At 41.1% G+C, this 25,521-nt stretch overlaps 1 protein-coding gene across 1 annotated transcript in view; it reads left to right on the top strand.

Annotated features, from left to right (window-relative positions):
• The window catches only part of LOC117501582 (triple functional domain protein-like), a 218,478-nt gene that overhangs the window by 169,855 nt on the left and 23,102 nt on the right, over positions 1-25,521 (top strand). Inside the window, 22 exon segments of the mRNA XM_034160494.1 lie at positions 671-862; positions 1,235-1,404; positions 4,406-4,580; positions 4,832-5,027; positions 5,934-6,100; positions 7,611-7,730; positions 7,892-8,083; positions 8,370-8,519; positions 8,606-8,720; positions 10,106-10,221; positions 10,420-10,542; positions 10,619-10,813; positions 10,917-11,032; positions 13,427-13,493; positions 13,812-13,921; positions 15,440-15,509; positions 16,578-16,667; positions 16,761-16,853; positions 16,929-17,040; positions 17,173-17,363; positions 17,788-17,889; positions 23,163-23,305. Coding sequence (XP_034016385.1) covers positions 671-862; positions 1,235-1,404; positions 4,406-4,580; positions 4,832-5,027; positions 5,934-6,100; positions 7,611-7,730; positions 7,892-8,083; positions 8,370-8,519; positions 8,606-8,720; positions 10,106-10,221; positions 10,420-10,542; positions 10,619-10,813; positions 10,917-11,032; positions 13,427-13,493; positions 13,812-13,921; positions 15,440-15,509; positions 16,578-16,667; positions 16,761-16,853; positions 16,929-17,040; positions 17,173-17,363; positions 17,788-17,889; positions 23,163-23,305 — 3,005 coding nt within the window.

Raw genomic sequence — 25,521 nt, 5'->3', positions numbered from 1 at the left:
CAACCAACATCTTTTGCAACATTGTGTGATGATTTACCCTCTTTTAAGAGTTTGATAATCCTCTCCTTTGTTTCAATTGACATCTCTCGTGTTGGAGCCATGATTCATGTCAGTCCACTTGGTGCAACAGCTCTCCAAGGTGTGATCACTCCTTTTTAGATGCAGACTAACAAGCAGATGTGATTTGATGCAGGTGTTAGTTTTGGGGATGAAAATTTACAGGGTGATTCCATAATTTATTCCTCAGAATTGAGTGAGTCCATATTTTTTTCCTCTGCTTGGTCTAAAAAAGTAACCGTTACTGACTGCCACAATTTTTTTCCTGATTTCTTATAGTGTTTCTTAAAGCCAGAAAGTTGCCATTTGAAACGACTTTAGTTTTGTGTCATGTCTGTGATCTGCCTTTTTTTCTACAAAATTAAACAACTGAATGAACATCCTCCGAGGCCGGTGATTCCGTAATTATTGCCAGGGGTTGTACATGTACTGTTTGAGTCTTCTGCATCTCTCCTTGCTGTCTCTCTCTCTCTCTCTCTCTCTCTCTCTCTCTCTCTCTCTCTCTCTCTCTCTCTCTCTCTCTCTCTCTCTCTCTCCTCTCCCTTTTAAGAAGTATATTTTGCACACACTGCATAATTTTCGTGTTAATCCACTGCTCTCCATCTTGTTGTAGAATACGTACACCAATGCTGACAAGCTGCTGGAAGCAGCGGAGCAGTTGGCCCAGACGGGCGAGTGCGACCCAGAGGAGATCTACCAGGCCGCCCACCAGCTCGAAGACAGAATCCAAGACTTCGTCCGCCGTGTGGAGCAGCGGAAAGTCCTGCTGGACATGTCTGTCGCGTTTCACACACATGTCAAAGAGGTGAGCGGGGCAGGATGACGTAACGTTGCACAGGAAAATTACCAATCAGTGGAAATGTGACTAAAATTGTAAAATTGTTGATTGAAAGATGATTGAGGTTTAGGGTTTGTAGTATTTAATGACATACAGGTTAGGTGAATTGAAAACTTTGTAACTGTCCAGGTCTCCCTTGCAAAAGAGATCTCGATCTCAATGGGACTAATCTGTTTAAATAAAGGTTAAATTAAAATGAAAATTGTAGTAGATTCCCTGCAATCAGGCATTTGAGTGATTGTTTAAAAAAGAGTAAGAAAAGCAAATTTCCTCAGTAAATAAATAAATGTTGCACCACTCGCTGTGTGTAACTGAACCTCCTCTTCTTCACCTCACGAGCTTTGGACGTGGCTGGAGGAGCTACAGAAGGAGCTGCTGGACGACGTTTACGCCGAGTCGGTGGAGGCTGTCCAGGATCTCATTAAGCGCTTCGGCCAGCAGCAGCAGACCACGCTGCAGGTCACGGTCAACGTCATCAAGGAAGGAGAAGATCTCATCCAGCAGCTCAGGTAGAGCACCTTCACACCAGCTTTCTGAATACAACACCAAAACTAAGAGGAAAAAAATGCTCCGTCGCTTCATAGGGTGAAGGGAGAGATGTTGAGCTGTGCCGCTTCTATTTTTGTTAAATTTATAAGGAATTCCAGAATTAGAGATGAGCTGTGATGGATCTGTCTCACATTCATTAAGCATGATACACTTGAGGTTTTAATAAAAGGCTTGTTATACATTATTAAATCATTGCCTCATGCACAAAGCACCATTAATGAGTAACTAGTGAGTCACTCGAGCTGCTTTAATTAACAATATGAAATTGCACCGTGCAGAGCTGCTTTGGTTTCAGCTGCCTTCCTCCAGTGCCGCACCAGCAAAACCGCTGCTGCAGCTGAAACCAGCTTTTAAACATCACATTTATTCTGGCTGGGAAGTGAAGAGATGCTCTCCAAACCCTCTTGCTACAATGCTGCTGCCACAGTGACAAGATAAATAGAGATGGACGTGTGTATTACAATGAATGTGATTTTTCACATGTGGGGAAAATACAAAATCTGTGCTTGTGCTTTAGGCAATTCCACAGTCATTCATTTCAAAATAAAAACTGACATTGGGCTGAAAACTAGAATTTGCACTTGAATAATTATGAAGGACATTTTAAAAGAAAGTGATGAATCACATAATGTGGCTGCAGTTGACAGCAGTGACTCACTTTTCCAGGTTTTTGTTTGTGTGTGTGTGTTGTGTTGTCAATCTGTACAAAATGTGCAAGACATAATGTCATGTTGTGTTTGTGTGTGATGACACATTCTTGTTGAGATGATAATTTATTAACAGTACATGCACTGAAACAGCATTTTGAGTGATATTTACTTGACAAAACCTAGGAAAGTTTTTTCACTCAGAAATTCCAAGTAAATTTTACAAGGAGAATTCTTAAGTGAATTTTACTTTCATATATTAGATTTTCTAAAATAATAACTCAAGTAACATTTACTAGCAATTATCAATTGAATATTTTCATTGAATTTGACTCTGTTTATTTATTAATAAAAACTAAAACTTTTCAGCTGTTCCTGTTGTTTTCACAGCAGATCCAACTTGCATCTGCATGTTGATTTGGCACAAATTCTACACTGGATGCCCTTCCTGATGGACCTCCACATTACATGGAAAAATGCGGCAGGGGTGGGGTTTGATCCGGGAACCTTTTGCACTGAAACCAAGTGCACTAACCACTACTAACCCCAACCCTGCCACATTTCTTCATGTAATGTGGAGGTGTATCAGGAAGGGCATCCAGTGTAGAATTTGTGCCAAATCAACTTGCAGATCCAAAATAGATCTGCTGTGGCAACCCTGAGTGAAAACTGAGTGAAAAATATTCAATTGATAATTTCCAGTAAATGTTACTTGAGTTATTATTTTAGAAAAACTAATATATGCAAGTAAAATTTACTTAAGAATTCTCCGTGTAAAATTTACTTGGAATTTCTGAGTGAAAAAACTTTCACTCTAAGAAATGAAACACAGAGGTTTTAAATGTAAAAAATAGTTATTTTCAATATAGTTGCAATTGTTAATTTTCAGAATTTAAGTAACAGTGTTTCACTTGATTTAATTAATTTCAACTACAATATTGTTTTGCACTTAATTGACAATGTTATGTGGAAAAAGTTACCTTAACTTTATTAAATAAATTCAACATTTTATTTCTTAGAGTGTAGGTTTTTTCAAGTAAATATTACTCCAAAATTTTTTCAGCGTGATAGACACCTGATACAGTGACCTGGGCCTGGATCCATATACACTTACCCCAAAATCTAGTACAGTGAACACCGTAAATTAGGTGTGTAACCTATACGAATTGAAAATTGATTTTAAGCTCACACACGACTACACTGATACACATTGGACCCCTGAATTGATCTAGATGTACTGTGAACAAATGCAAATGTGCTTGTTATGGTACTGATTTGTATCAATTATTTTGAAGATGTGTCTAAAAATTTTGATTGTTGTGCATTTGCCAGAGACGTGATGACACTCATACTTAAGGTTTTGGTGCCACATTCAGTAATTAAGTTGTTTGTTTGTTTGTTTGTTTGTTTTATATTCCATTTCCTCTAAACTCCTCCTATTATTCTTTTTTTTCTACCTTTACGTTGCATTCTTATCTAAATGTCTCCTTTTATACATGCAGCTAATCTTGTGCCAGTGTCTGCACACCTTTTGTGTGTATTCATTGCTGTGCATGAAGTGTTGGCGTGCGTCTGTTATAGTGACTAATTAAGCTAAAGTCACGAAGAATGTCTGTGGCCTACGGTGTGTTTACTTACTCACATTTTGCCTCACAACTCTTGAGGAGTGTCTGTGTTTGTGCACCATGCATGTGTGAGTCAGAGCTAAATTTGGTAGAAAACAAGCTGCAGAGTTTGAAGGTTTGGTGTACTTCAGGTTATTACCAGATATTTTTAAAGGGTCCGGAGATCTGGGTTACTCTTGTCTGTGCCTGTTGTCTGTCAAATTGCTTCCATGAGGGCGGAGACTGTGGATGCAGCAACATGCAGAACTCATTAAATGCTCATTAACAACAGATTTTTAAAAATTCTCTTAATTTTTTAGCATTGTGGTAAATTTACCCGCCATTTTTGAGTTATGAAGTGACTTTGTTCTAGAATATGTTGTATCACTACTAAGGGTTTTCATTTTATGTGAACACATTAAAAAGCAGGTTATGCCGTACTGGTATTATAAGTGAAAAAAGTGTCATTATAATGAATTCAAACACACCTTTTAATGTTTTAAATGATCATCACATTGAATGAACACACTTCATTTTATTGGTTTGCTGTAATGTAGCTGAGTAAGCTACTGCGAGGCGGTGCTATGCGGCACTTTTTAGAGCGCTTACGTCTGCTTGGCTTTGTGCCCAAGAGTGTATTTATTAGTGTTTTAAGAGTGCAGAGCGCTGCTGTCCATAGCTTCCTGCTTAAACCTGCTTTTCTCTGCCAGGGACTCGGCCATCTCCAGCAACAAGACGCCCCACAACAGCTCCATCAACCACATCGAGAGCGTTCTGCAGCAGCTGGACGAGGCCCAGGCTCAGATGGAGGAACTTTTTCAGGAGAGGAAGATCAAACTGGAGCTCTTCCTCCAGCTCCGCATCTTTGAAAGGGATGCCATTGATGTGAGTCTGACCGAGAGGAAGCACTGTGTGGTTTGTATATGTGCTTGTGTCAGTGGTTAAAGCACCACTGGGGAGACTGACTGATGCTAATCTTTTCAATTTGTGGTAGACACCCAGAAGCAAATGTCCAGTAACTAAAAAAATAAATGAATGTGTATGAATTCACAGATAATGTTGGTATTTATAGATTTTTTTAATGCATACTCTATAATTCTTTCTGCATTACGTGCATTCATACGGTCCTTCCTCAGATCATCTCTGACTTGGAGTCATGGAACGAGGAGCTGACGGGTCAGATGAAGGATTTTGACACAGAGGACTTGACGGTGGCCGAGCAGAGGTTGCAGCACCACGCTGACAAAGCCCTGACCATGAACAACCTCACCTTTGACGTCATCCACCAGGGACAGGAGCTGCTACAATATGTCAATGAAGTTCAGGCCTCTGGTGAGCACCCGCTATATACACTCGCACCGTAACCACATTCAGTGCCACAGTGTGAACCTGCACAGATTTTACAAGCTACAGGACATTCAGTTTTGACGGTAAATATGCTGCAAACTAGAAGTGAACTCATGTTTCTTTGGCTTTGGTCAGACTCTCAGTTCAAATCAGAAGTATTGCATATCTGATTCAAATCAGTCTCACTGATTGATTGTCCACGTTATCTATAGCAAGAGACCAGATCCGGCCTGTGTGGCAATCCTCATTTTCCACATTATCCACATTGGTTGTTATAGTACTGACTTGCACCCATCAGGGCACATGGGCAGAGCAGGAGCAAGCTTGGGGTGGCATAGTTGGAAAAACTGGAGCTTCACCTTCTCTCTCCATCAGTCGTGCTCCCCTCAGAAGTCACAGGCATACCGAAACACACGCTGAATCCAATCTGAGCATTCAGACCAAAACAAATTTGCAAAAATGTGATATGAATTGCATTTCAAACCACCTAGGAATAAGGCTTAAAATGGATTTGGAAAAATAGGATTTCATGCAAATTTTGACTGTTGGCGTTCTCAACATGGGATCAGATTCAAATTGGACATAAATCAAATTTCTACTGGCAGCCTGAAGAAAATCCTTTGTCACATTGTTGCCACTTTAGTGTGCATCAGCTCAGCGGTTAGTGAAGCAGTTGATAATTTGAGCAGAGTGATGCACATATGAATAGTCAGGGGGATTTTGATGTGAACAGGACACTGTACCCTCAGTCTGCTTGTCAAGGTGAAATGTCACAGACGGTCCAGCTGCGCACACGATCAGCCTGCAGCCGCTGTCATCGGACAGAGTTGTGGCTGGATGAGCACAGACAGCCACATCTTGACTTAATGGGACTCTGTGTTCTGCTTCTAGGCGTAGAGCTGCTGTGTGACAGAGATGTTGACATGGCAACACGGGTTCAAGACCTGCTGGAGTTCCTTCATGAAAAGCAGCAAGAGCTGGACTTGGCAGCCGAGCAGCACCGCAGGCACCTGGAGCAGTGTGTCCAACTGAGACACCTGCAGGCTGAGGTCAAACAGGTAAAGCACACAGAGCCACGTCTTAAAAGTCAGCGCCATCATCAGGTTTTCTAACTTGGTTTATGTCACGGTGGTGTCATGCATCGTACAAACATGTCCATCCAAGTCAGAGTGGCATCCACGTGTTTCTGTACTTCTTACGACTGCTTTCAGGATTTTAGCGAAATGAAAGTCACAGGAAATAATCAAGCTTTACTGTATAAGGATACTGGCAACAAGTTTAGAAGGTTGTTTCCACCCGTTCACAACAGTAGCACAGGTGGAAGTTTTGTTTTTGGTCCGGTGTGTCTGTCTGTCCATGTGTGAACAACACAGCTGGAGTTATGACTTGGTGGAATGTTTGAAGGTCAGTTCAGGACACATATATTTGATTTAAAAGTCAAGGTCACAGACAAAGTGCAGATTGTTGGCCGAATGCTTATATATAGTCAGTCATTATCTATCAAAGTACCCATGTTTCCTGAAAGCAACATCATGTGATCTGCTGTCTCTCACAATTCCATGCCCCTCTCAATCGAAGCCACGCCCAACCATGCCAGAAAACGGCCAAAGGTTTGAAGCTGAAAAAATAAGATATGAAAGTGAAAAAAAGATCTGAAGGTGAAAAAAAGAAATATGAAACCAAAAAGATAAGATTTGATTCTGAAAAATGTAATCCTGCAGCTGATAAAAATGACACATCACATGTTAAAATATATTTCAGAGTAAAAAATGAAAAATTATTTGATCAAAATAATTAGAGCTGAATCAAAAGTATATTTAAACTGAAAAATATATATGTTACACTTATTTTTATTTTAATAATACTTTTTAAATGATTAGAAAATTCAAGAATTTTTTCTTTTCAATCTTTTTTTTTTTTTTCAGATTACAAAACCTTTAGCCTGGATTTAGCTCCATACTGCCAATTTTGTCATCTCATGATAGCTGTTATTCTAGGGAGGTCATTATGAGAATTTTAATTCCGAAGGTCTTGGCAATAGGTCGGGAAGTCCCGCTAAATATAGGTATTTTGGTTTTTTGTTTTGTTTTGTTTTGTTTTGTTTTTTATCCAGTGTTGCGGTAGCATCATCTCTTGCAACATTGAACAAGTGGTCTGTCTCCTAGTTCGTCTCTACGTACTGTGCCGTGCATTATAGAATCTCATGCAACTCTTTCTGTGTGTCGCTCCAACTGCAATAGAGAAAAACTGTTTCCATTGCAGTTTTGTGAAATATGGCTTTTTCAGATCCCCTGAAAAAGTATATAAATATAAAAATCTTTCTGCGGTATTTGAAGGTGTGTACAAATACCTGTTTCTAATTTGTGTATTCTTAACTTGCTGTTCACATTGCGCAATTTGGAAGATAATGAAAACCCGCCTACTATAATCTTCCAATACACCTTGCTTTATCGGTCACATGTGTTTTGACCTGTTAATGATTTGCTACTTTTAATAAATTCACAGTAATTTATGTGGAGGGGAGTATTGAGGAAGGTTGCTTACACCTTTGTTTTTCATTTTGTTCAGGTTCTAGGTTGGATTCGTAATGGGGAGTCGATGTTAAATGCCGGTCTAATCACAGCCAGCTCCCTTCAGGAAGCTGAGCAGCTCCAGAGAGAACATGAGCAGTTTCAGCACGCTATTGAGGTGAGACTGTTTTTATAATCCCTCAGATTCTTTGAAAATCCTGTTTTCTAACTCCAGGGTTTTGCTGTCAGATGTAACTTATAGCTGTTATTTTTACGTATATACTCATTCATTTATCTAATTCTGATCTTCTCCTTTGTGCACCTGTTCCATCGCTGCAGAAAACCCACCAGAGCGCCCTGCAGGTTCAGCAGAAGGCAGAGGCTCTGCTCCAGGGCAACCACTACGACATGGACCTGATCAGAGACTGTGCTGAGAGTGTGGCGTCCCACTGGCAGCAGCTCATGCTGAAGATGGAGGACCGCCTCAAACTGGTGAACGCCTCTGTGGCCTTCTACAAGACCTCTGAACAGGTATGGGAGAGCGTACCTTTGTTGTTCTGGTGGAAAATGTTGAGTGCATGAAGGAATCACCAGTGCATCTCCTTCTAAAACAGTCAGTGGATTTCAATGAAACGTCACACAATAGTAGCACATCATATGAAGATATGCCTGAAGGACAGTAATACATACAAGAAAATAGTGGGTCAGAGCAGGAGTTATTATTTAGTGAGGCTGTTCACAGATCTCTAGTCTTCAGAATGAATATAAAGAATTCTGTTTTCCTCAGGTACCATAGTTTGTGTTTTTCTCCCTGCAGGTTTGCAGTGTGTTGGAAAGTCTGGAGCAGGAGTACAAGAGAGAGGAGGACTGGTGCGGAGGAGCTGACAAATTGGGACCCAACTCTGAAACGGATCATGTCAGCCCCATGATCAGTAAGCATCTGGAGCAAAAAGAGGCCTTCCTCAAGGTAACACACCCACGACAAAACCACTGCTGACAGCAAAGATGGCGCCAAGTTACACAGCTGACTCTGTGCATTACTGTTTCAATCAGGCGTGCACGCTGGCCAGACGAAACGCAGACGTCTTCCTCAAATACCTGCATAGGAACAGCGTCAACATGCCCGGGATGCTGAGCCACATCAAAGCGCCAGAGCAGCAGGTTAAGAGTGAGTGTCATCCTGAGGATGTATTTCAGCTTCCACAACACGACTGTAATATCCTGCTCAGGTGCAGTTCAGGTGAAATGACAGATTCATGTAATCTCATATGGAGAATTCAGACTTCTGACCAGGTTCGGTCTGGGAGCTTGTGCTGGGGTTTCACACTGACGCACCCTTCACACCATAGAACCTCCGCAGATCTTGGATAGCAGGCACCCAGTAAGACAACCAGTGCATCCCCCCCTCTTCAACGTGACCATCTATCTACTGCAGCCAGGGGAAAAATGGTCGTCCCCTTGGTCTTCCCCATGCACTGCAGTCCTCAGCACTGAGATACCTGCGTGCTGTGTCACACACAGAGAAACATGCCACATGATCAAAATGTCATAGGTGATGCTCCCTCACTGTGCTCATTTGACACCAAGTCATTCCAGAAGGACCCAAGGATCCTCTGAAGTACCAAAGACATCCAGTCATTGCCTCAGGTCACTGGTTACTGTCCAAGTCTCAGAACCATACAATTGGACAGGAAGCACCAGAACCCTAAAGACTTGAATCTTCGTTCTCCAGCACAGGTGTCAGCATCATCAAACACTTTGTCCAGCAACCTCATGATTCCATAACCTCTTCCAAGTACCTCAAAGGCTGATGACTGTCGAAGTGAACATCTCTGCAAGTGTGAAACTTTCACTGCACACAGATGAACTTTTAATGGCCGAGTCCACAGCATAATTGAAAGCCTGGATCTTATACTTGGCCCTGAACATTTGCAGAGTTATAATGTAAAACCCAGTATCTCCAAAATGATAAATTTTTAGTTGAGGCCAACATGTACTTGGCTGTCAAGGAGACCATCAGTGTGCAAAATATGAAAGAATTTGAACAAAGTGTTTTCATTTTATTGATGAAAGTCTCTGCATTTCCGAATATGGTTTCCTTTAAATCTCCATTTTCAACTGCATTTTTCTCCATTAAAAAAACTACTTACTGGGTTTTACATCTGAACTCTTCATTCTAAAACTAGACACTCTGATTCCTCACTCAGCTTCTCAAGTGCTGCAATCAGGGTAAACATTGAATCCCCAGAGATCACAGCATCGTCCATGAAGCCAACAAAGGGAACTAAGCTGCTTGTCTTCACAACCGTACCACTGCCCTAATTTATCCAACAGTAATTTGCCGTACAGCGTTTTTGCCCACTTTGGTACAGTGTAGAAAAACATGTAATTAGTTAGACTCATTTTGGTTTTTCCACACATGTGAACATGTCCAAATGTAGGAAAGCTGCTGTTGGATGTCTTTGTTGTGCTGAAACCAGAGTGGACATTTTTTGTGATACATGAATGTTGACTGTTTTTTTGAGTGTGTGTGTGTGTTACTGTTTTGTTTAGACATATTGAATGAGCTGCTGCAGAGGGAAAACAGAGTTCTGCACTTCTGGACCATGAGGAAGCGACGGTTGGACCAGTGTCAGCAGTATGTGGTGTTTGAGCGCAGTGCCAAACAGGTGCACAACACACACGCACTCTAATTTCAATTCACGTCATCAGATTGACTGACACTTATCATCAGTGTGGTGGAGCATCATTGGTTTTTTATCAGCTTCCCACATCCACTGCTGTCAAGTAATTGAAGAATTTGTGCATCCTATGTGTGTGTGTGTGTGTGTGTGTGTGTGTGTGTGTGTGTGTGTGTGTGTGTCTAGGCTTTGGAGTGGATTCACGACACTGGTGAGTTTTATCTGTCTACACACACCTCCACTGGCTCAACAATCCACCACACGCAAGAGCTGCTGAAGGAGCACGAGGACTTCCACATCACAGCCAAGGTTATCGTTGCACACAAACATACACACACACACCAGTGTGTCGACGTGCATGGCTCTAACACCCTTTGTTTTTTAGCAAACCAAAGAGCGAGTGAAGCTGCTGATCCAGCTGGCTGATGGGTTCTGTGACAAAGGCCACAGTCACGCAGCAGAGATCAAAAAGTGGGTAACGGCTGTCGACAAGCGCTACCGTGACTTCTCCCTGCGCATGGACAAGTACCGCTGCAGTTTGGAGAAAGCTTTGGGCATCTCATCCGACTCTAACAAAGCAGTAAGCGCTTAATAAGATGTTGCACCACCAGATGCATCCTCTCGTACAAATTTTCTTTGAATCACTTCCACGTTTGTAAATGTAATCCCTCTCCTTCTGTCAGAGTAAAGATCTCCAACTGGACATCATCCCAGCCACAGCTCCAGGGTCAGAGGTCAAGCTAAGGGATGCTGCTCATGAGCTCAATGAGGAGAAGCGCAAGTCTGCACGCAGAAAGGAGTATGCTAATGCTTCTCATTTATTTTGTTATTTTCTTTATGCAGCAGGTAGCTCAGTGAGGTAAGGAGTTGGGCTACCAATATCTAGACCTGGGTTCAATTCCCAGTCACACTACCCGCATCCTGTTATGTGCAGACACAGGTTGAGGAGCGGACCAACGTCTGACCGAACCCAGCGCTAAATAACCAGAAAGCGGTTCCACAAACAAAACGATTTTATTTCCCCCTCTAGTGCAATAATTAGTGTACAACATAAATATGTGGTTTGTCTGGTGGAGTGAAGGACGGTGCGCTCTCCAGCGCCCAAAAGGATCGAAGCCTCAGCGCTTCTGGACTCAGATTCACCGCCAAACACCCCCCAGGTGGACACGACAAACTGACTCTGTGAAGGATGGAAAAGGTGAGGTAAGTCAACAGAGCTACAGCAAATATCCCTCAGAGGCACACACTATCAGCAACACATTCAGGTCTGAATTTAAGCTTTATGTAAATGAGCAGCTTCTCACAATAGGTGGAGGATCATCAGTCCGTACGCCACGGCAGTGAGAAGCAAACTGCACAATTCTCATCAATGTTCAAATACACTGCGTAACAAAATACCAAATTACTATTAATGATCATTCAGACAATAATCACCTCTGATGTGTGCTGACAGCATGTGTCCCTCACCCATCCTCCTTCACAGGCACGATGTGTCAAACCCTGGCGCGGTCCTCAGCGTCTCACAAACGAACGTCACAAGGTCGAGTTCCCGGCAATTCTGCTGAACCACTCATGGCTTAAATGCAGAATGCCATCTCATTATCTGCTTCAGCTGAAAGTCTTTAAGTTTACACAGGTGCTGCGAGTCAGTAGGCCTGCACGTGAACATCCTCCACAGGTGCAGCTAATAATGCTGATGAGGGTGAAGGACTCTTCTACCAGCACCTTCTCCACAGACAAAAACCAGTTTGCATACCACCTGGAGAGCAAAGAAAAGAAAACAACACAAAAACATCCAGCCAAACCCCCCAACACACAACACATCCTTGGACAAGAAACTTCACCTACACTCATTGGCCACTTTATTAGGTACACCTTGCTCATACCGGGGTTGGGCCCGCTTTTGCCTTCAGAACTACTTTAATTCTTCAAAGCATAGCTTCAATAAGGTGTTGGAAACATTCCTCAGAGATGTTGGTCCATACTGACATGATGGCATCACACATTCTCCTCTGTCATTAACAAGGCACTTTTGTCAACACAACTGCTGCTCACTGGATATCTTCTCTTTTTGGACCATTCTCTGTAAACCCTAGAGATGGTTGTGTGTGAAAATCCCAGTCGATCAGCAGTTTCTGAAATACTCAGACCAGCTTGTCTGGTACCAACAAATGTGCCAAGTTCAGAGTCACTTAAACCCTCTTTCTTCCCCGTTCTGATGCTCGGTTTGAACTACAGCAAGTCGTCTTCACCATGTCTAGTTGGCTAAATGCATTGAGTTTCTGCCATGTGATTGGCTGATTAGCTATTTGTGTTAACAATCAATTGAACAGGTGTGCCTAATAATGTGGCCGGTGAGTGTATATTGTATCAGACCACCCAACTTTAAAGAGGTACCCTGCTGTGACAACATGTATTGTGTAAATATTTTGAGAAATGTCCATTTAAATGAGAATCACAGAACAAAAAAGCAAAAGAAAAAAAGAGTTGCGCATACATTTCATAATTGTATCAAGCTTTCCCAAAAAAGATACTTAGTTTAAATGTCTGTCTCTGAAAGGTTGTCACATTTGTCGTGGTGCTGTTTTGTTGCTTTCTATAACATCCTTCTGTTCCAGCATCAAAAGCTGTGTAAGTTGTCCATCAACATCATCTGCTGATTCTGGGTCTGGACTACGAAGAAAAATGAGGCATCTTTGCCCATAAATGTGACTTCCATCATTTATTCCCATATAACACCAGAACAAAATATTCCTTGATGATACGCTGCTTTCAGTGCAAGTGGAAAAAGGCCTAAACAGTCTTTAGTCGATGCATTTCGTTCCTACTTGCTTGCTTATTGATTTTTAGTGCTTCTAAATAAACATGAGATTTGCCTGTAAATGAATGTAGAGAATGGATTTAAATTTCCTCCACTCATCACCTGCTGCTCTTGCTGGACGAGCACAACAGCTGCATAATCAGAGTCCACAAGCGAACAAATGAAGCTACGTGTAGCGCATCAGCATGATTTCTGTGATCGATGGCTCATACAGAGGTTTTATGACCTGCCACTCTTCTATTCTTCATTAGCATAAATGGATGAAGGCTGCTGAAATGTGTTTTTTGACACTGGTGATGTATCATTTTCTGTGAATCAGGACAGAATGACAGTTTTTTTTTTGTTTTTTTTTTCGTCTGGATGTATTTGTAGATTCATCATGGCTGAGTTGATTCAGACAGAAAAGGCTTACGTGCGAGACCTGCGGGAGTGTATGGATGTAAGTGTGACTTTCCTCCTGGATTCACTGGGTTGAATAAAACCATGAACACAAATCATTCATTCTACACGGGAATCATCCAGCTGTATAACCGTAGCTGTCACATGTTTGGAAACTAGGTTCATTTGGTCAAAACGTTAGTATGAATTTTGGATTCCATCACTCCAAGTTTTTTTTTTTTTTTTTGGGGGGGGGGGGGGGGGGGGGTCATTGCCATTTTTGAAAGTAGGGCACATTTTTGTGATGGCCATCACTGTTTATATGTTTCAGGAGCTTCTTGTTAAGTTTGTCTTGATTTTGTTGTCTTGCCACTTGCAGACCTACCTGTGGGAGATGACAAGTGGTGTGGAAGAAATTCCTCCAGGAATCATCAACAAGGAGCACATCATCTTTGGAAACATGCAGGACCTCTATGAATTCCATCATAAGTGAGTAAAAGATGTGCTATTATTTTTAAACAAGGCAAACCTGTATGCTTAGCATTATGTGACATGTGTGAAGATGTTTTAAGGTTGACAAAAATAAATTAATTCATTTATAAAAGAAAAAACAGACAAAGACCCCCAGTTTTGAAAGTTTTTATGTGAGGTCCTGATCCAATCCAGGTGAATGGAATTAGGCCCGATTCATGCTTCTTTTTTTTAACTTTGGTATCGCATAAACTAAACAGGAGTCACCAAATCAATGCACATTTCATGTAAGTGTTGCTTCATAAGTGCAGTGCAGGCAACACTTTCTCAGTGTTTGCTGCTGCTTCATGAGAAGCGCCACAGTTCATGTTTTAAAAGCATATTTATGCTTCCCTTCACTTCAAATGCAAAACAGGTCTGTGTTAATCACCAAAATGATGACGAGTCATCTTGTTCTGTTTCATCAACATGTGAGCTGGGCTCTGTCAGTGCTGCTATAGTACACATTTTAAAAAACATATTTGCTCTCCTTCACTTCAGATATGCAACAAGGTTGTTTCTGACCTTATTGGCCAATGAAGTAGCGCATTCTACTTAAATTAAAGAGCGTAAAGGTCTAATTTTGATCATATTGTAAATACATTTTTGCTATATGACGATGATGATGAAAATAATGTTGATGATGGGGATTAATGTATTTTTAACATTTAAAGCATCATTCAGTCAATATTTCTTTGAATGTTCTAATTTTACTACTGCAGTGCTGCTCTAAGTAGAAGTGATAAGCTATATAAAAAAATGAATAAATCACTGACACAGTTACAGACTAAGTTCTTCATAAAAATAATCAACAGTTTAACCCTCATCACCACATAATAAAACACACTAATCTGTTCACCTGTGGTCCGTGCCGGTCTCCCACCAGAGTCTGTTGTTTAAAATACGATCAGCTTGTTTTTATTTGTCATTCTTGCATGTATTTGTATTATAACTAGATGAAAAAGTCCCTTGAATATCTGACTGATAAACCACATTTTTGAAAGACAATACATTTTTTTTTACATGACTTTTCAGTACAAAAATTCAACACTTAGCCACTCCTCCCTGTGGTTTCTCTGACACAAACAGCCTGAATAAAAACTGCACTGACAGTTAAGTAGTTATGAAAAATTGACAATAAGCTCAAACATTTTGCTATGGAGTCCAACCATATAGCATTATATGTCAAACTGGGTTTCAAGGGAATCCCATAAGAAAAATTATTATGGAGCCCACAGTAATTAATCTAACTGGGTCAAAATAAGTGAAATTAAAGACATCTCTATAGGCAATACTTACAGAACATTTCAGCTGAATAATTATGTTATTATAATAATGGTTCAGAAAAATATATCAATAAATATACCCCAAGTGTCCTTATTAGTGTTATGTCAAAGAATAGGATTGTTATAATGTCACCAGTTATCCTCAATTATGATATCAATGCTTTTGGTTTATTATTCTTCAGTTCTTAATTTATTACACCTTGTTTTGCAGCATTTTTCTTAAAGAGCTGGAGAAATACGAGCAACTGCCAGAGGATGTTGGCCATTGCTTTGTTACATGGGTAAGTCATTACGCAGCAGCACAAAGCTGTTTTTCAGTCTTAATGATGCAGAAGAAAGAAAAAATAATTTCCTCAACCTGTTAACAGTGACCTTTAATAAATTTTTTTGGGGGGGGGGGGGGTTTCTAACAACTTCCAAGTTCAAACCATTAGTGGAGCAAATAACTGTAGCAGTGTTTCATTTCTGGAAACAAGCACCAAAATTGGCACACATACGAGTCCTTAGACATTACTCTTCTGAAAACAAAAACTGGCCACTTGAATTTTCTATAGGTGACCAGTTAGGGGCTAATTGAAGAATTACACATTACAACCACATTATTTGTCTGCTCATAAAGATTCTAAAAAGGTATAGTTTGGACTATCTGTGACTGAATGTTCTGGAGTTATGGAGTTAAAAACAGCAAAAATAGTGACAAAGATCAATTTTAGTTTGTACAGGGGTCAAAAGTTAAAGTTACTTAAATTTAGATTCAAAAGTGGTGCAAATTACTGGTTGGGCTAACAGGATTAATAAATGGAATAGTTTTGACTGTTGAATGTTTGGTCTCCAAAATAAAGGTCAAACAGTCTCGATGTCCATTGGGCATATGTTCCCCTGTAACGTGATAACTAAGCACGACATGTTGCAAACTATTCCTTTTTAAAACCCTATTAACCAATAATTTGCATCACTTTTTATCAAAATAGGAGCAACTTCAACTTCTCACCCCTGTACAAACTGAAATTGACCTTTGTCACCATTTTTGCTGTTTTTACTCCATAACATTAAGTCATAGATGGTCCAAACTATACCTTTATAGAATCTTTCTGATCAGACAAACAATGTGGTATAGTTTTCAATATGATTGGAGCATTTTTAAATTTTGACCCCTGTGTAATTCTTCAATTGACCTCTACCTGGCCGCCTATTGAAAATTCAAGTGGCCAGTCTTTTTTTTTTTTTTTTTTCAAAAAAGTAATATCTAAGGAGTATTTGTGCCAAATTTGGTGCTTCTTTCACTATTTGAAAATTTCCTCTGTAAGTATTCTGTTATCTGCTGCACTACATCATGTTTCTTCTTAAAGGATGATAAATTCCAGATGTATGTGAACTACTGCAAGAACAAACCTGATTCCACGCAGCTCATCTTGGAGCACGCCGGAAACTACTTTGATGTAAGTGTCTACTTTTACAACTCTTTTGGACTAAATTAAAACTGAACTTGTATCTAATCACAGCACTGTGGCTCTTTTTGTGGGTGTTAACAGGAGATCCAGCAGAGGCACAGACTGGCTAACTCCATCTCTTCCTACTTGATTAAACCCGTGCAGAGAATCACCAAGTACCAGCTCCTGCTAAAGGTAACCCTCGGTAACCGCTCGGTGCTCTAGAGGCCATGTGCACAGTTTCGGTCCTCACGGTTTCTGTCTGTTCAGGAGCTGTTGACCTGCTGCGAAGAGGGTAAAGGAGAGATCAAGGATGGCCTGGAGGTGATGCTCAGTGTTCCCAAAAAAGCCAACGATGCCATGCACCTTTCAATGTTGGAAGGTAGCTCACAACAACAAACGTTCGAGTTGTCTTAAAATGTTGGTGGCGAACTCAGGTTCTCCTAATCAAATTAAAACTATGTATTTAGGCAACAAGGAGGGTTTAACTGCTTGTGTTCCGTCTCTGCTGCAGGTTTTGATGAAAACATTGAATCCCAGGGCGAGCTGATTCTCCAGGACTCCTTCCAGGTTTGGGATCCGAAGACACTGATCCGAAAGGGCCGAGAGCGCCACCTCTTCCTGTTTGAGATGTCTCTAGTTTTCAGCAAGGAGGTCAAAGACTCAAACGGCCGCAGTAAATACATCTACAAGAGCAAACTGTTTGTAAGTTGTTAGTAAAAATGTATTTATGTTCAATTTTTTATAGGGTTACTGGAAGCAAAACATCTTAGTTGAGTCTTTTCTGTTCCTGAACCTTTCATAGTATATGTCATATTAGATTAGAGAGAACTTTATTAATCCCTTAGGAATACTTCCTCAAGGAAGTTGAGGTACTAACAGCATTGTGTAGCAGCACACAGGGTAAGAAACACACAGAGTATCAAAAGTGAACGTAAAAAACAATTTGCAGATATAAATATCAGAATATACTGCTTGCTACTGGTTTACTGGCTACTACTGTTCCTCTCCTTCCCGTCCTCTGTCTTCCTGTTACTCCTCCTCCCCCCGAGTGAGGGCAGTATTGACAGTATTCTAAAACTTTAGTGGCAGAATGCAGCTGTGTGAAATCACTCCTGTTGTTCCACAGACCTCAGAGTTGGGGGTGACTGAGCACGTCGAGGGAGACCCATGTAAGTTCGCTCTTTGGGTGGGACGCACCCCAACATCCGACAACAAGATTGTACTCAAGGTGAAATTTCTTTCTTCTTTGCTTTGTGTGTCTTTTCATTACACCAGTTAGTTCTTCAATGGCTTTTAATCTATTGGATTGTTAAATATCTTTATATTTAAACTTGAGAATGTAAAAGTACATTTTAAAAAATCAAAACAAATGGTACCAAAAAAGTCAGATGTTACAATATAAATGTATATACAAAAAGTGTCAAACAAATCTCTTCCAACATATTGTCAAATCTATAAATCAGTCTAACCTTTATGTTTGGGCCCTATCTTGACAATCGACCATCGTTTGTTTTGTCAGATGTTACAATATAAATGTATATACAAAAAGTGTCGAAAAAATCTCTTCCAACATATTGTCATATCTATAAATCAGTCTAACCTTTATGTTTGGGCCCTATCTTGACAATCGACCGTGCACGGTGTAACGTACCCAGTGCACATCCATTTAAGATGTATCCAATTCCATTTTGCTATTTACATGTCTTCTAGTCTGGGTGCAAAATAAGGCGCAGGGCGCAGAAGGGTTTTAATTCATTCTGCCTGTGTTCTGGTCATAGCTCGAAATAAAAAAAACAGTCAGACTCTCTTCTGGCATCCCCTGTCAAACACAAGTGCACCAGCATGTGTCCCGTTACTATTTAGATGACAGACTCAGAAGTGAGAGATTTTCTGACAAGGAAACAGATCTGCACACAAAGTGTCAACACGAGCGAGCAGCTCATTTACAGAAGCAGCATCCACCACAGCTCCCTGAGGTGAAGCATTCAAGTGTCTTGTTCTGCAACACCTTCTCCTCTTCCTCCTCCGACCACCAGATCCTCTCCATGTCCAATCAGACTCCCTGAGAACCTGTGGAGGAAGAATCTACCTTTAGAAAACAATAAATAGAATAAATAAATAGAATACAAACCAGAATTATTAAACTTTTGGGGTCCTTCCCCCAATTAGATTATCATTTCATGTCATTGTAAAAATTTTTCTAACTCTGTTTTGTGGTATGTACTAATGTGCATACCCCTGTACAGAATGTACACGCTTTGTGAAACTGCCTGTGCGAGACACATTGAAATGTTGCACTGTGTAAGCACCAGGAAAACTATGGCACGGTAGCTTTCTGCTGCTGCACAATAGCAATGCACCAACACTGCACCTGACCATACCTTATGTTTTGACTAATAGACCCGTTGTTTCACAGATAAGTGCAGTTATACTCGATACTTACACAATGTGGGTAATGGGGATGAAACCAACAGCTGCATTGCACAGGATGCAAGATAGGGCCCTTTCTTCTAATTAAATTTAGTGCTGTAATAAATTTCTTCTAATATTCTCATGTTTCTTCTGCTCTGTGTTGTTTGCTTGCATGAGCAGCATCAAGAAGCTTTCTGTAGTGGCTAGCGTCTCCTCTGTCTTCTGTCTTCCCTGTCTTGTGTCTTTCTCTGCCAGTGTCTGTCCTGTGCGGAGATTCTCCCACGTTCCAAACGCACACAGTTACATCTGTTTATCCGGGGCTGTGTTTTCTGTGGATGTTTGTATTTCTGATTCTCTGTGTGGGCTGATATGCTTCCACCTGTGCAGCTGACACCGATTCTACATCTGCACACCCACAATTCTCCCTCCCACAGACTTTTCATAAAATTGACTTCTTGCAGAAAAATCACTGCGTTATACCCCAGTCACACTACAGTGAAAACAGGACGTCAACCTTCTTGTGACTCTGGGAAAAATTGGTGGTTGCCTGGAGCCTGTTTTGGAAAGGAGGTTCAACAAATTATTGAATCTGTCTCAAAAATGAGAGTTTATTTACCCTGAGAAAATGCTGAGTTTTTAGTTCCATAACAGCTGATTTAAATTAATCAGCTCAGAGTGGGTTCACTCTGAGTTAAGTATGTGCGCACAAAAAGCAGCGCTAATGGAGCCCCAATGCTGGGATTCACCATAGTAACTACCAAAAAGAAAAAAAAAAGTTCAGCACATGAGCTGCAAACAATGTGGGAGAAAATCGCTGCTCAAGTTGATGTCTGTGCTAGATTTAATCATATTTAATATTTAATCAAGTATAATACTAAAGTGAAAACTGGCAGGATGAACTTAACACACAAGCAGCTGAAAATGAAATATAAGAATATATTTAAACGTTTCTTTATTTAAATAGCCCTGTTTAAATTAACCTTCCACTCAGTGTTCCTCAGATTATGTAAGAAGTAGGTTAAAGCACTAAAATAGTAGAGAAGCTTGAATCTTCGACTGGACTGGGTTGCTTGACGTGAGGACGTTTCGCTTCAAATCGCAGAAGCTTCCTCAGCTAAAATTCTTGCTCTGGAAGTCTGACTTCTGTCTGACTCTTGTAGAGAAGAATAAAACAGAAGCCAACAAAAGCTGGAGTTTTAAACCTAACCAGACCCCTCCTACTGAGAGGCAGACTGCTATAGGCTAGTGACTAAACAATAGCTCTAATTAGCAACTATTGTGCTCTAGTTAGCACACCTAATGGCAGGACAGCTGTCCCTCTAATGATGGCATGGATGCCTTTCTGATGGCTCCCTTGATGACGTGAATGACTCATTACCATGAACAAAAGACTGAAACTCCTTTGACCTGAGTACCCCATTGTAAACAGGGGATAAAGTGTGTCTCAGACCTCCTCCCCAGTTAAGGCTGGGTTTCAAACGTTTCACAAAGAATGCCTCCTTGACCCCTCTCTTAAACCATTTCTTCTCTCTGGCTAATATTTTAACTTCCTTGTCCTAAAACGTGTGGTTAGTGTCTTTGAGGTGGAGGTGAACTGCAGACTGCGGTCCACTGGCGCCCTCTCTGCGGTGCTGGTATAGCCTTTTGTGTAAAGGTTGCTTCGTTTCACCTATGTAGTGTTCGTTACAGTTTTCCTGACATCTGATAGAATACACTACATTGCTCTGTTTGTAACTAGGGATCATGTCCTTAGGGTGAACTAATTTCTGTCTCAAGGTGTTAACCGGTTTAAAGTAAACTGGGATTTTGTGCTGTCTGAAGATCCTCTGTAGTTTTTCCCCTACTCCTGCTAAATAAGGGAGAGACTAAAATGAGAGCACTAAAATGTAAATCTCATCCACTGGGACCTGCCCAGAATTAATCAGAATGTTTTGGGGGTTTTTTTGTATTACTTGGCCCGTCCAACGCGCACACTTCTTCTACTTCTTCTGGAGAGCTGTAGTATATGATGTAGTCCCGTCACCTCTGCAGCTACAAGAGGACTTCGCCATTTTATTACACACAGATTGTGTGTAATTACCAACTTAATCCCGTTTGCTCACCGTCAGACTCCATTTTATGACGACTGTTTTATCACTAGCTGACTGCACGTGATCACAGACCCAGTCGGTGTCTTCAACACGCCCGTTTCAGGGATTTGTGGTTGCAATGTGAGAGCAAGATGATTGAACACGCTTCCGCTAATTTGGGATGCGTTGCGGTCTCCAGCCGCTGTTTTTCCTGGTGTGACTGGGGCATTAACAATTCACCAAACTTCCGTTTCCAAACATGTTCTGTTACTGAAAATTTGTGCATGATACTAAAATCCTAACACATAATTCTGAGCGTTAGAACTCTGTGATATGTTGGCTATCAGACTAACCACTGAGATGCAGCCATGTGGTGTGTGCATTGTAAACGGAGTGCCATCACTAACTACTCATGTAAACACGCAGATGTCATCCAGGAAAATGTGCCATGCAGTCGGCCTACACTGTCAAAACTATCAGTGTTGTACGTTTGTACCATGTTAAATAATTTTGTCAACGGAAGCAAAATGTCCTGTACATCTAAAATTGAACCAGTAAAATTCTCTATTTTATATTTTAAACTTTTAAAGCTAAGTCAGGGAGCCAAACATGGAGCCACGGTGAGTACAAACAATCCCGCAACACAGCCCGCAGTCACTTCTCACAAGTCTGAATCGACATATTCTCGTAGCTTTTCTTAGCATTTTACTGTCAAAAACAAAATTCAACCTAATGCCAAACTGGCATTACTGAAAGGTTGTGAGATTATGGTGCAGTGAAAAGTATTTGCCCTCTCCTGATTTCTTCTGTTATGGATATTAATTAATATTACAGTTGTTTTTTTGACACTCAGACAAAATGCAACCTAAACTAAAGGCAACCTGAGTAAATGCAAATTACAGTATTTAACTTGTTTGATTTATTCAGTCTTTATTCTGCATGTTCGGTCTTTCAGCTTGAGAGACACCTGGGGCCAGCGTACATAGTCATGAGGTCATTGGACAGAGATATTTGACTTTTCAGGAGAATGATGATCCGAGCCTTTTGGGTCCTGGTGTATTCTGTGATCTAAGGTGTCGATTGGATGCCTTTGGTACTAGGTCTCTTGGAGAATCCTTGGGTACCTCTGGAATACCTGTGTGTCAAAGCAATGACTACTTTAGGAGACTGAAACACTTCTATTTAACTGACGACTTAATTAAATGTGAGTGTTAGCAGTCAGTACTGGGGGTGTGTAGTCCAGCTAAACCCCCTTATTAGTGTAGGTTGGAAACTGACAAATATATTTTCACATCCCCAGTTGGTATTTGATAACTGGGGATGCTTGTTGGAGAGGAGGATGTTGAGAAAACTGCTCACCATCTGTGACAACACCTCCCACCCCCTGCATGCCACACTGGTGTCCTGTAAGAGCACCTTCAGCAAAAGACTGAGGCCACCGAGGTGCATCACAGAACGCCGCAGGAGGTCCTTCCTACCTGTGGCAGTCAGACTGTATAACTCCTCCCCCTTCTGCAGAATAAATACATAACAGTCAGTGTTTTTCAGTTGCTCAGAGCTATGTGCAATACTGTCAACATCTTGTGCAAATGTATTCAGTCATTTTGCATAAACAAGTTGTACTCATTGTTCTCACTGTAAAAAAAAAGCATTGTTTACTGTTTCGGCACTCTGGCAAAGCAATTTCCTTCAGCATTAATAAAGTTCTATTTATTCTTATACTTGGGAATGGGGGATTAAAAGCTGTGCTTTTTTTTTACTCAGATCATCTTTGCTTCATGTAAAGTTATATTTGAAGTTTCAAATTTCATTGATATAAGTGGAAATAGAATAAATCAGGATAGGTAAATACCTTTTAACCAGCAATGTATTTTAGGTAAGAGGTGACCAAAGCAGATTCTTCAGACTTGTGAGAAACACCCAAAGACTGGAAGAAAAAAAAAAAAAGAGATTTTCACAGAAAGTTCATTTCAGAATGACTCTGACCTTTTGCACCTCTTTCATCACTGACCAACGGTAGGCGTCGAACATTGAGAACAAGCAGGACTGGATCAAACACATAAGAGAAGTGATCCAGGAGCGCACCATTCACCTGAGAGGAGCCCTGAAGGAGCCGATCCATATCCCCAAAACAACCGCCGTCAAGCACCACAAGGGCCGAAGGTAAACATGCGACACCTGCATCCTGACCGTTAATGATAGAAGCATTTATGTCAGTCCAATAGGAATTAATATGTTCATAACTCACATCCTGGCATTTAGTACCTACACTGTATTAAGATAAATATTTCTGTTACACACCACATAATAAATATATGTTCAGTTTTAAGTCAAGATATATATGTAATATAGCCCGACCAATATGGATTTTTTGAGGCTGATGTCGATAACGATATTTGGATGAAAAAAATGGCGATAATCGATAAATCGGCCGATTTGCCGATAAATCAGCCGATATTATTCTCTTTTTTTTTTTAACTCATTTGTTGTGAAAAGTGTAGGAACACGGACCCACAACAGGGGGCGCAAATGAACGGACAATGGAATAAGCCAAAAATATAACAATTTAATGTTGTGAATGTGCACAACAGAGCAACAGACAACACAATTGAGATCAACAGTCAAATTAGTCACAGTGATGTGTGAGCAGGCTCGAGGATAGAAGACGCCCGTCCAGAAAAGAGCCGGATCCCACACGCCTTCCACTCCACCGGATCTGAAGCAACCCTGGAGCCACCAAGCGCTGGGTCCCCAGGTGGCCACTGCCTCCGGCTGTCAGATCGGGTACTGCTGGCAGGAAGAACAGACAGGTGATGGTGGGTGCGTGAACACCCAGCAAACAGTTCAGTATAAAGGTGGAAAGCACCTCCACCTCTCAAACACAGTGTTTACGTGCAGATCCTGTTGGCAAAGTACGTAGCCTCCAACCGAGGAGCGGAGTACGCCAACTCCCCACACACGACTACTCAGTACAAAACAGGAATGTCTGCAAAAAATACTTGTACACACAGAAGTAAGGACGTCACTAATGTGATACTTTAGGCTGAGCGGTTTACCTGTTCGGTAGACGATTTCTCGGCAGTGAGGTGAAGATGCTGCCCGGCTCTTATGGAGGTGTGGATGATGATGATGAGTGACAGCTGGCGTTGTTGATGAGTGACAGCTGCCACTCCCGGTTGCTCCGGTGCCCTCTCGTACCTGAAGCCCGCACTTCAGGCAGGACGCCCTCTGGTGGTGGGCCAGCAGTACCTCCTCTTCAGCGGCCCACACAACATCGAGTGCCAGCCATTTTCAAAGTTCAGAACATCCCAGTGCCAGGATTTTTCAGCATTTGAGTGTTTTTTCATGACCCATAGAAAATTGAGTTGTATGTCCATGTCAACAACAAACATACCAAAAGAAACTTCAGACTTTCCTTTATCATCAGAAAAAAAACGTTTGTTTGTACCTCTTTCCATTCTTTAGTAATTGTCTGCAGAACATGGGTGGGTTGATTATAATTGTTTTTGCTTCAGTGACATCTCAAACATTATGAAAAGTGATCCTATTGTATAATGCACCAAAAAAAAAAACCATCAGGGGAGGGACTCCGTCTGTCTCTTCTCTCGGCGGCGCGTCTTTTCCCTCTGGCTCCCGTGTATCAGACCTTTTTATTTTTTCAAAAACCTGATGGATTTGAATCACGTGTGCTTGTATGAGCCTGTCGATTGCGTCATTTGCTTGTAAGCAGCCTTTGTGTGAGGTGTGTGTCGTGCGCTCGGCGTTTTTTCATTCCAAGGAAAAAGACAGAACAACTGGAGCAGCGCGACTGCATCACAGTTTGACAGACACTGGGCGACAGCCAGGTGGAAACCATTCGGATTAGGAGCGGTACAACTGTAAGACGTCCGCACAACGGTGGAGAGCGAGCCGCACTCCGGTCCACACTCACACTGCTACCACCCACACAATGGGTTCCCTTGTGATTACAGCTCTAATTTTTTTACACAAGCTAGATTAGCTGATTCCTCCCCCCCATAAAAAAAATGTAATTGGCGCGATAACGCGTCTTTGGCGCTGAGCGTTACTATCTGAAAAGACGTGTTTAAGCGTCAATGGCACTCAATGAGTTAATGAATAAAATGTTCTTTTTTGGACCCTTAACAAGAAAGGTATGAGCTAAAAGCTGAAACTTTATCCTCATATTGATTAACTTTATAACAGAGAAGAATTTTCAAGTTCAAAAACTGCAAAAATGCAATTGGAACAGTTAGGCTGCTATTGAAATGGACCAACTAGTAAGATATCACTCCTGAAAATGATCTTTGCCATATTACGTGAGGTAAATCTGCCCTACGATTGGATTTTGGAAAACCATGTGACGGAGAACCAATTCCAAT

This window comes from Thalassophryne amazonica, chromosome 20 (genome assembly GCF_902500255.1).
Source record: "Thalassophryne amazonica chromosome 20, fThaAma1.1, whole genome shotgun sequence".
Taxonomy (NCBI): domain Eukaryota; kingdom Metazoa; phylum Chordata; class Actinopteri; order Batrachoidiformes; family Batrachoididae; genus Thalassophryne; species Thalassophryne amazonica.
This window is presented reverse-complemented; position numbering and strand designations above follow the sequence as displayed.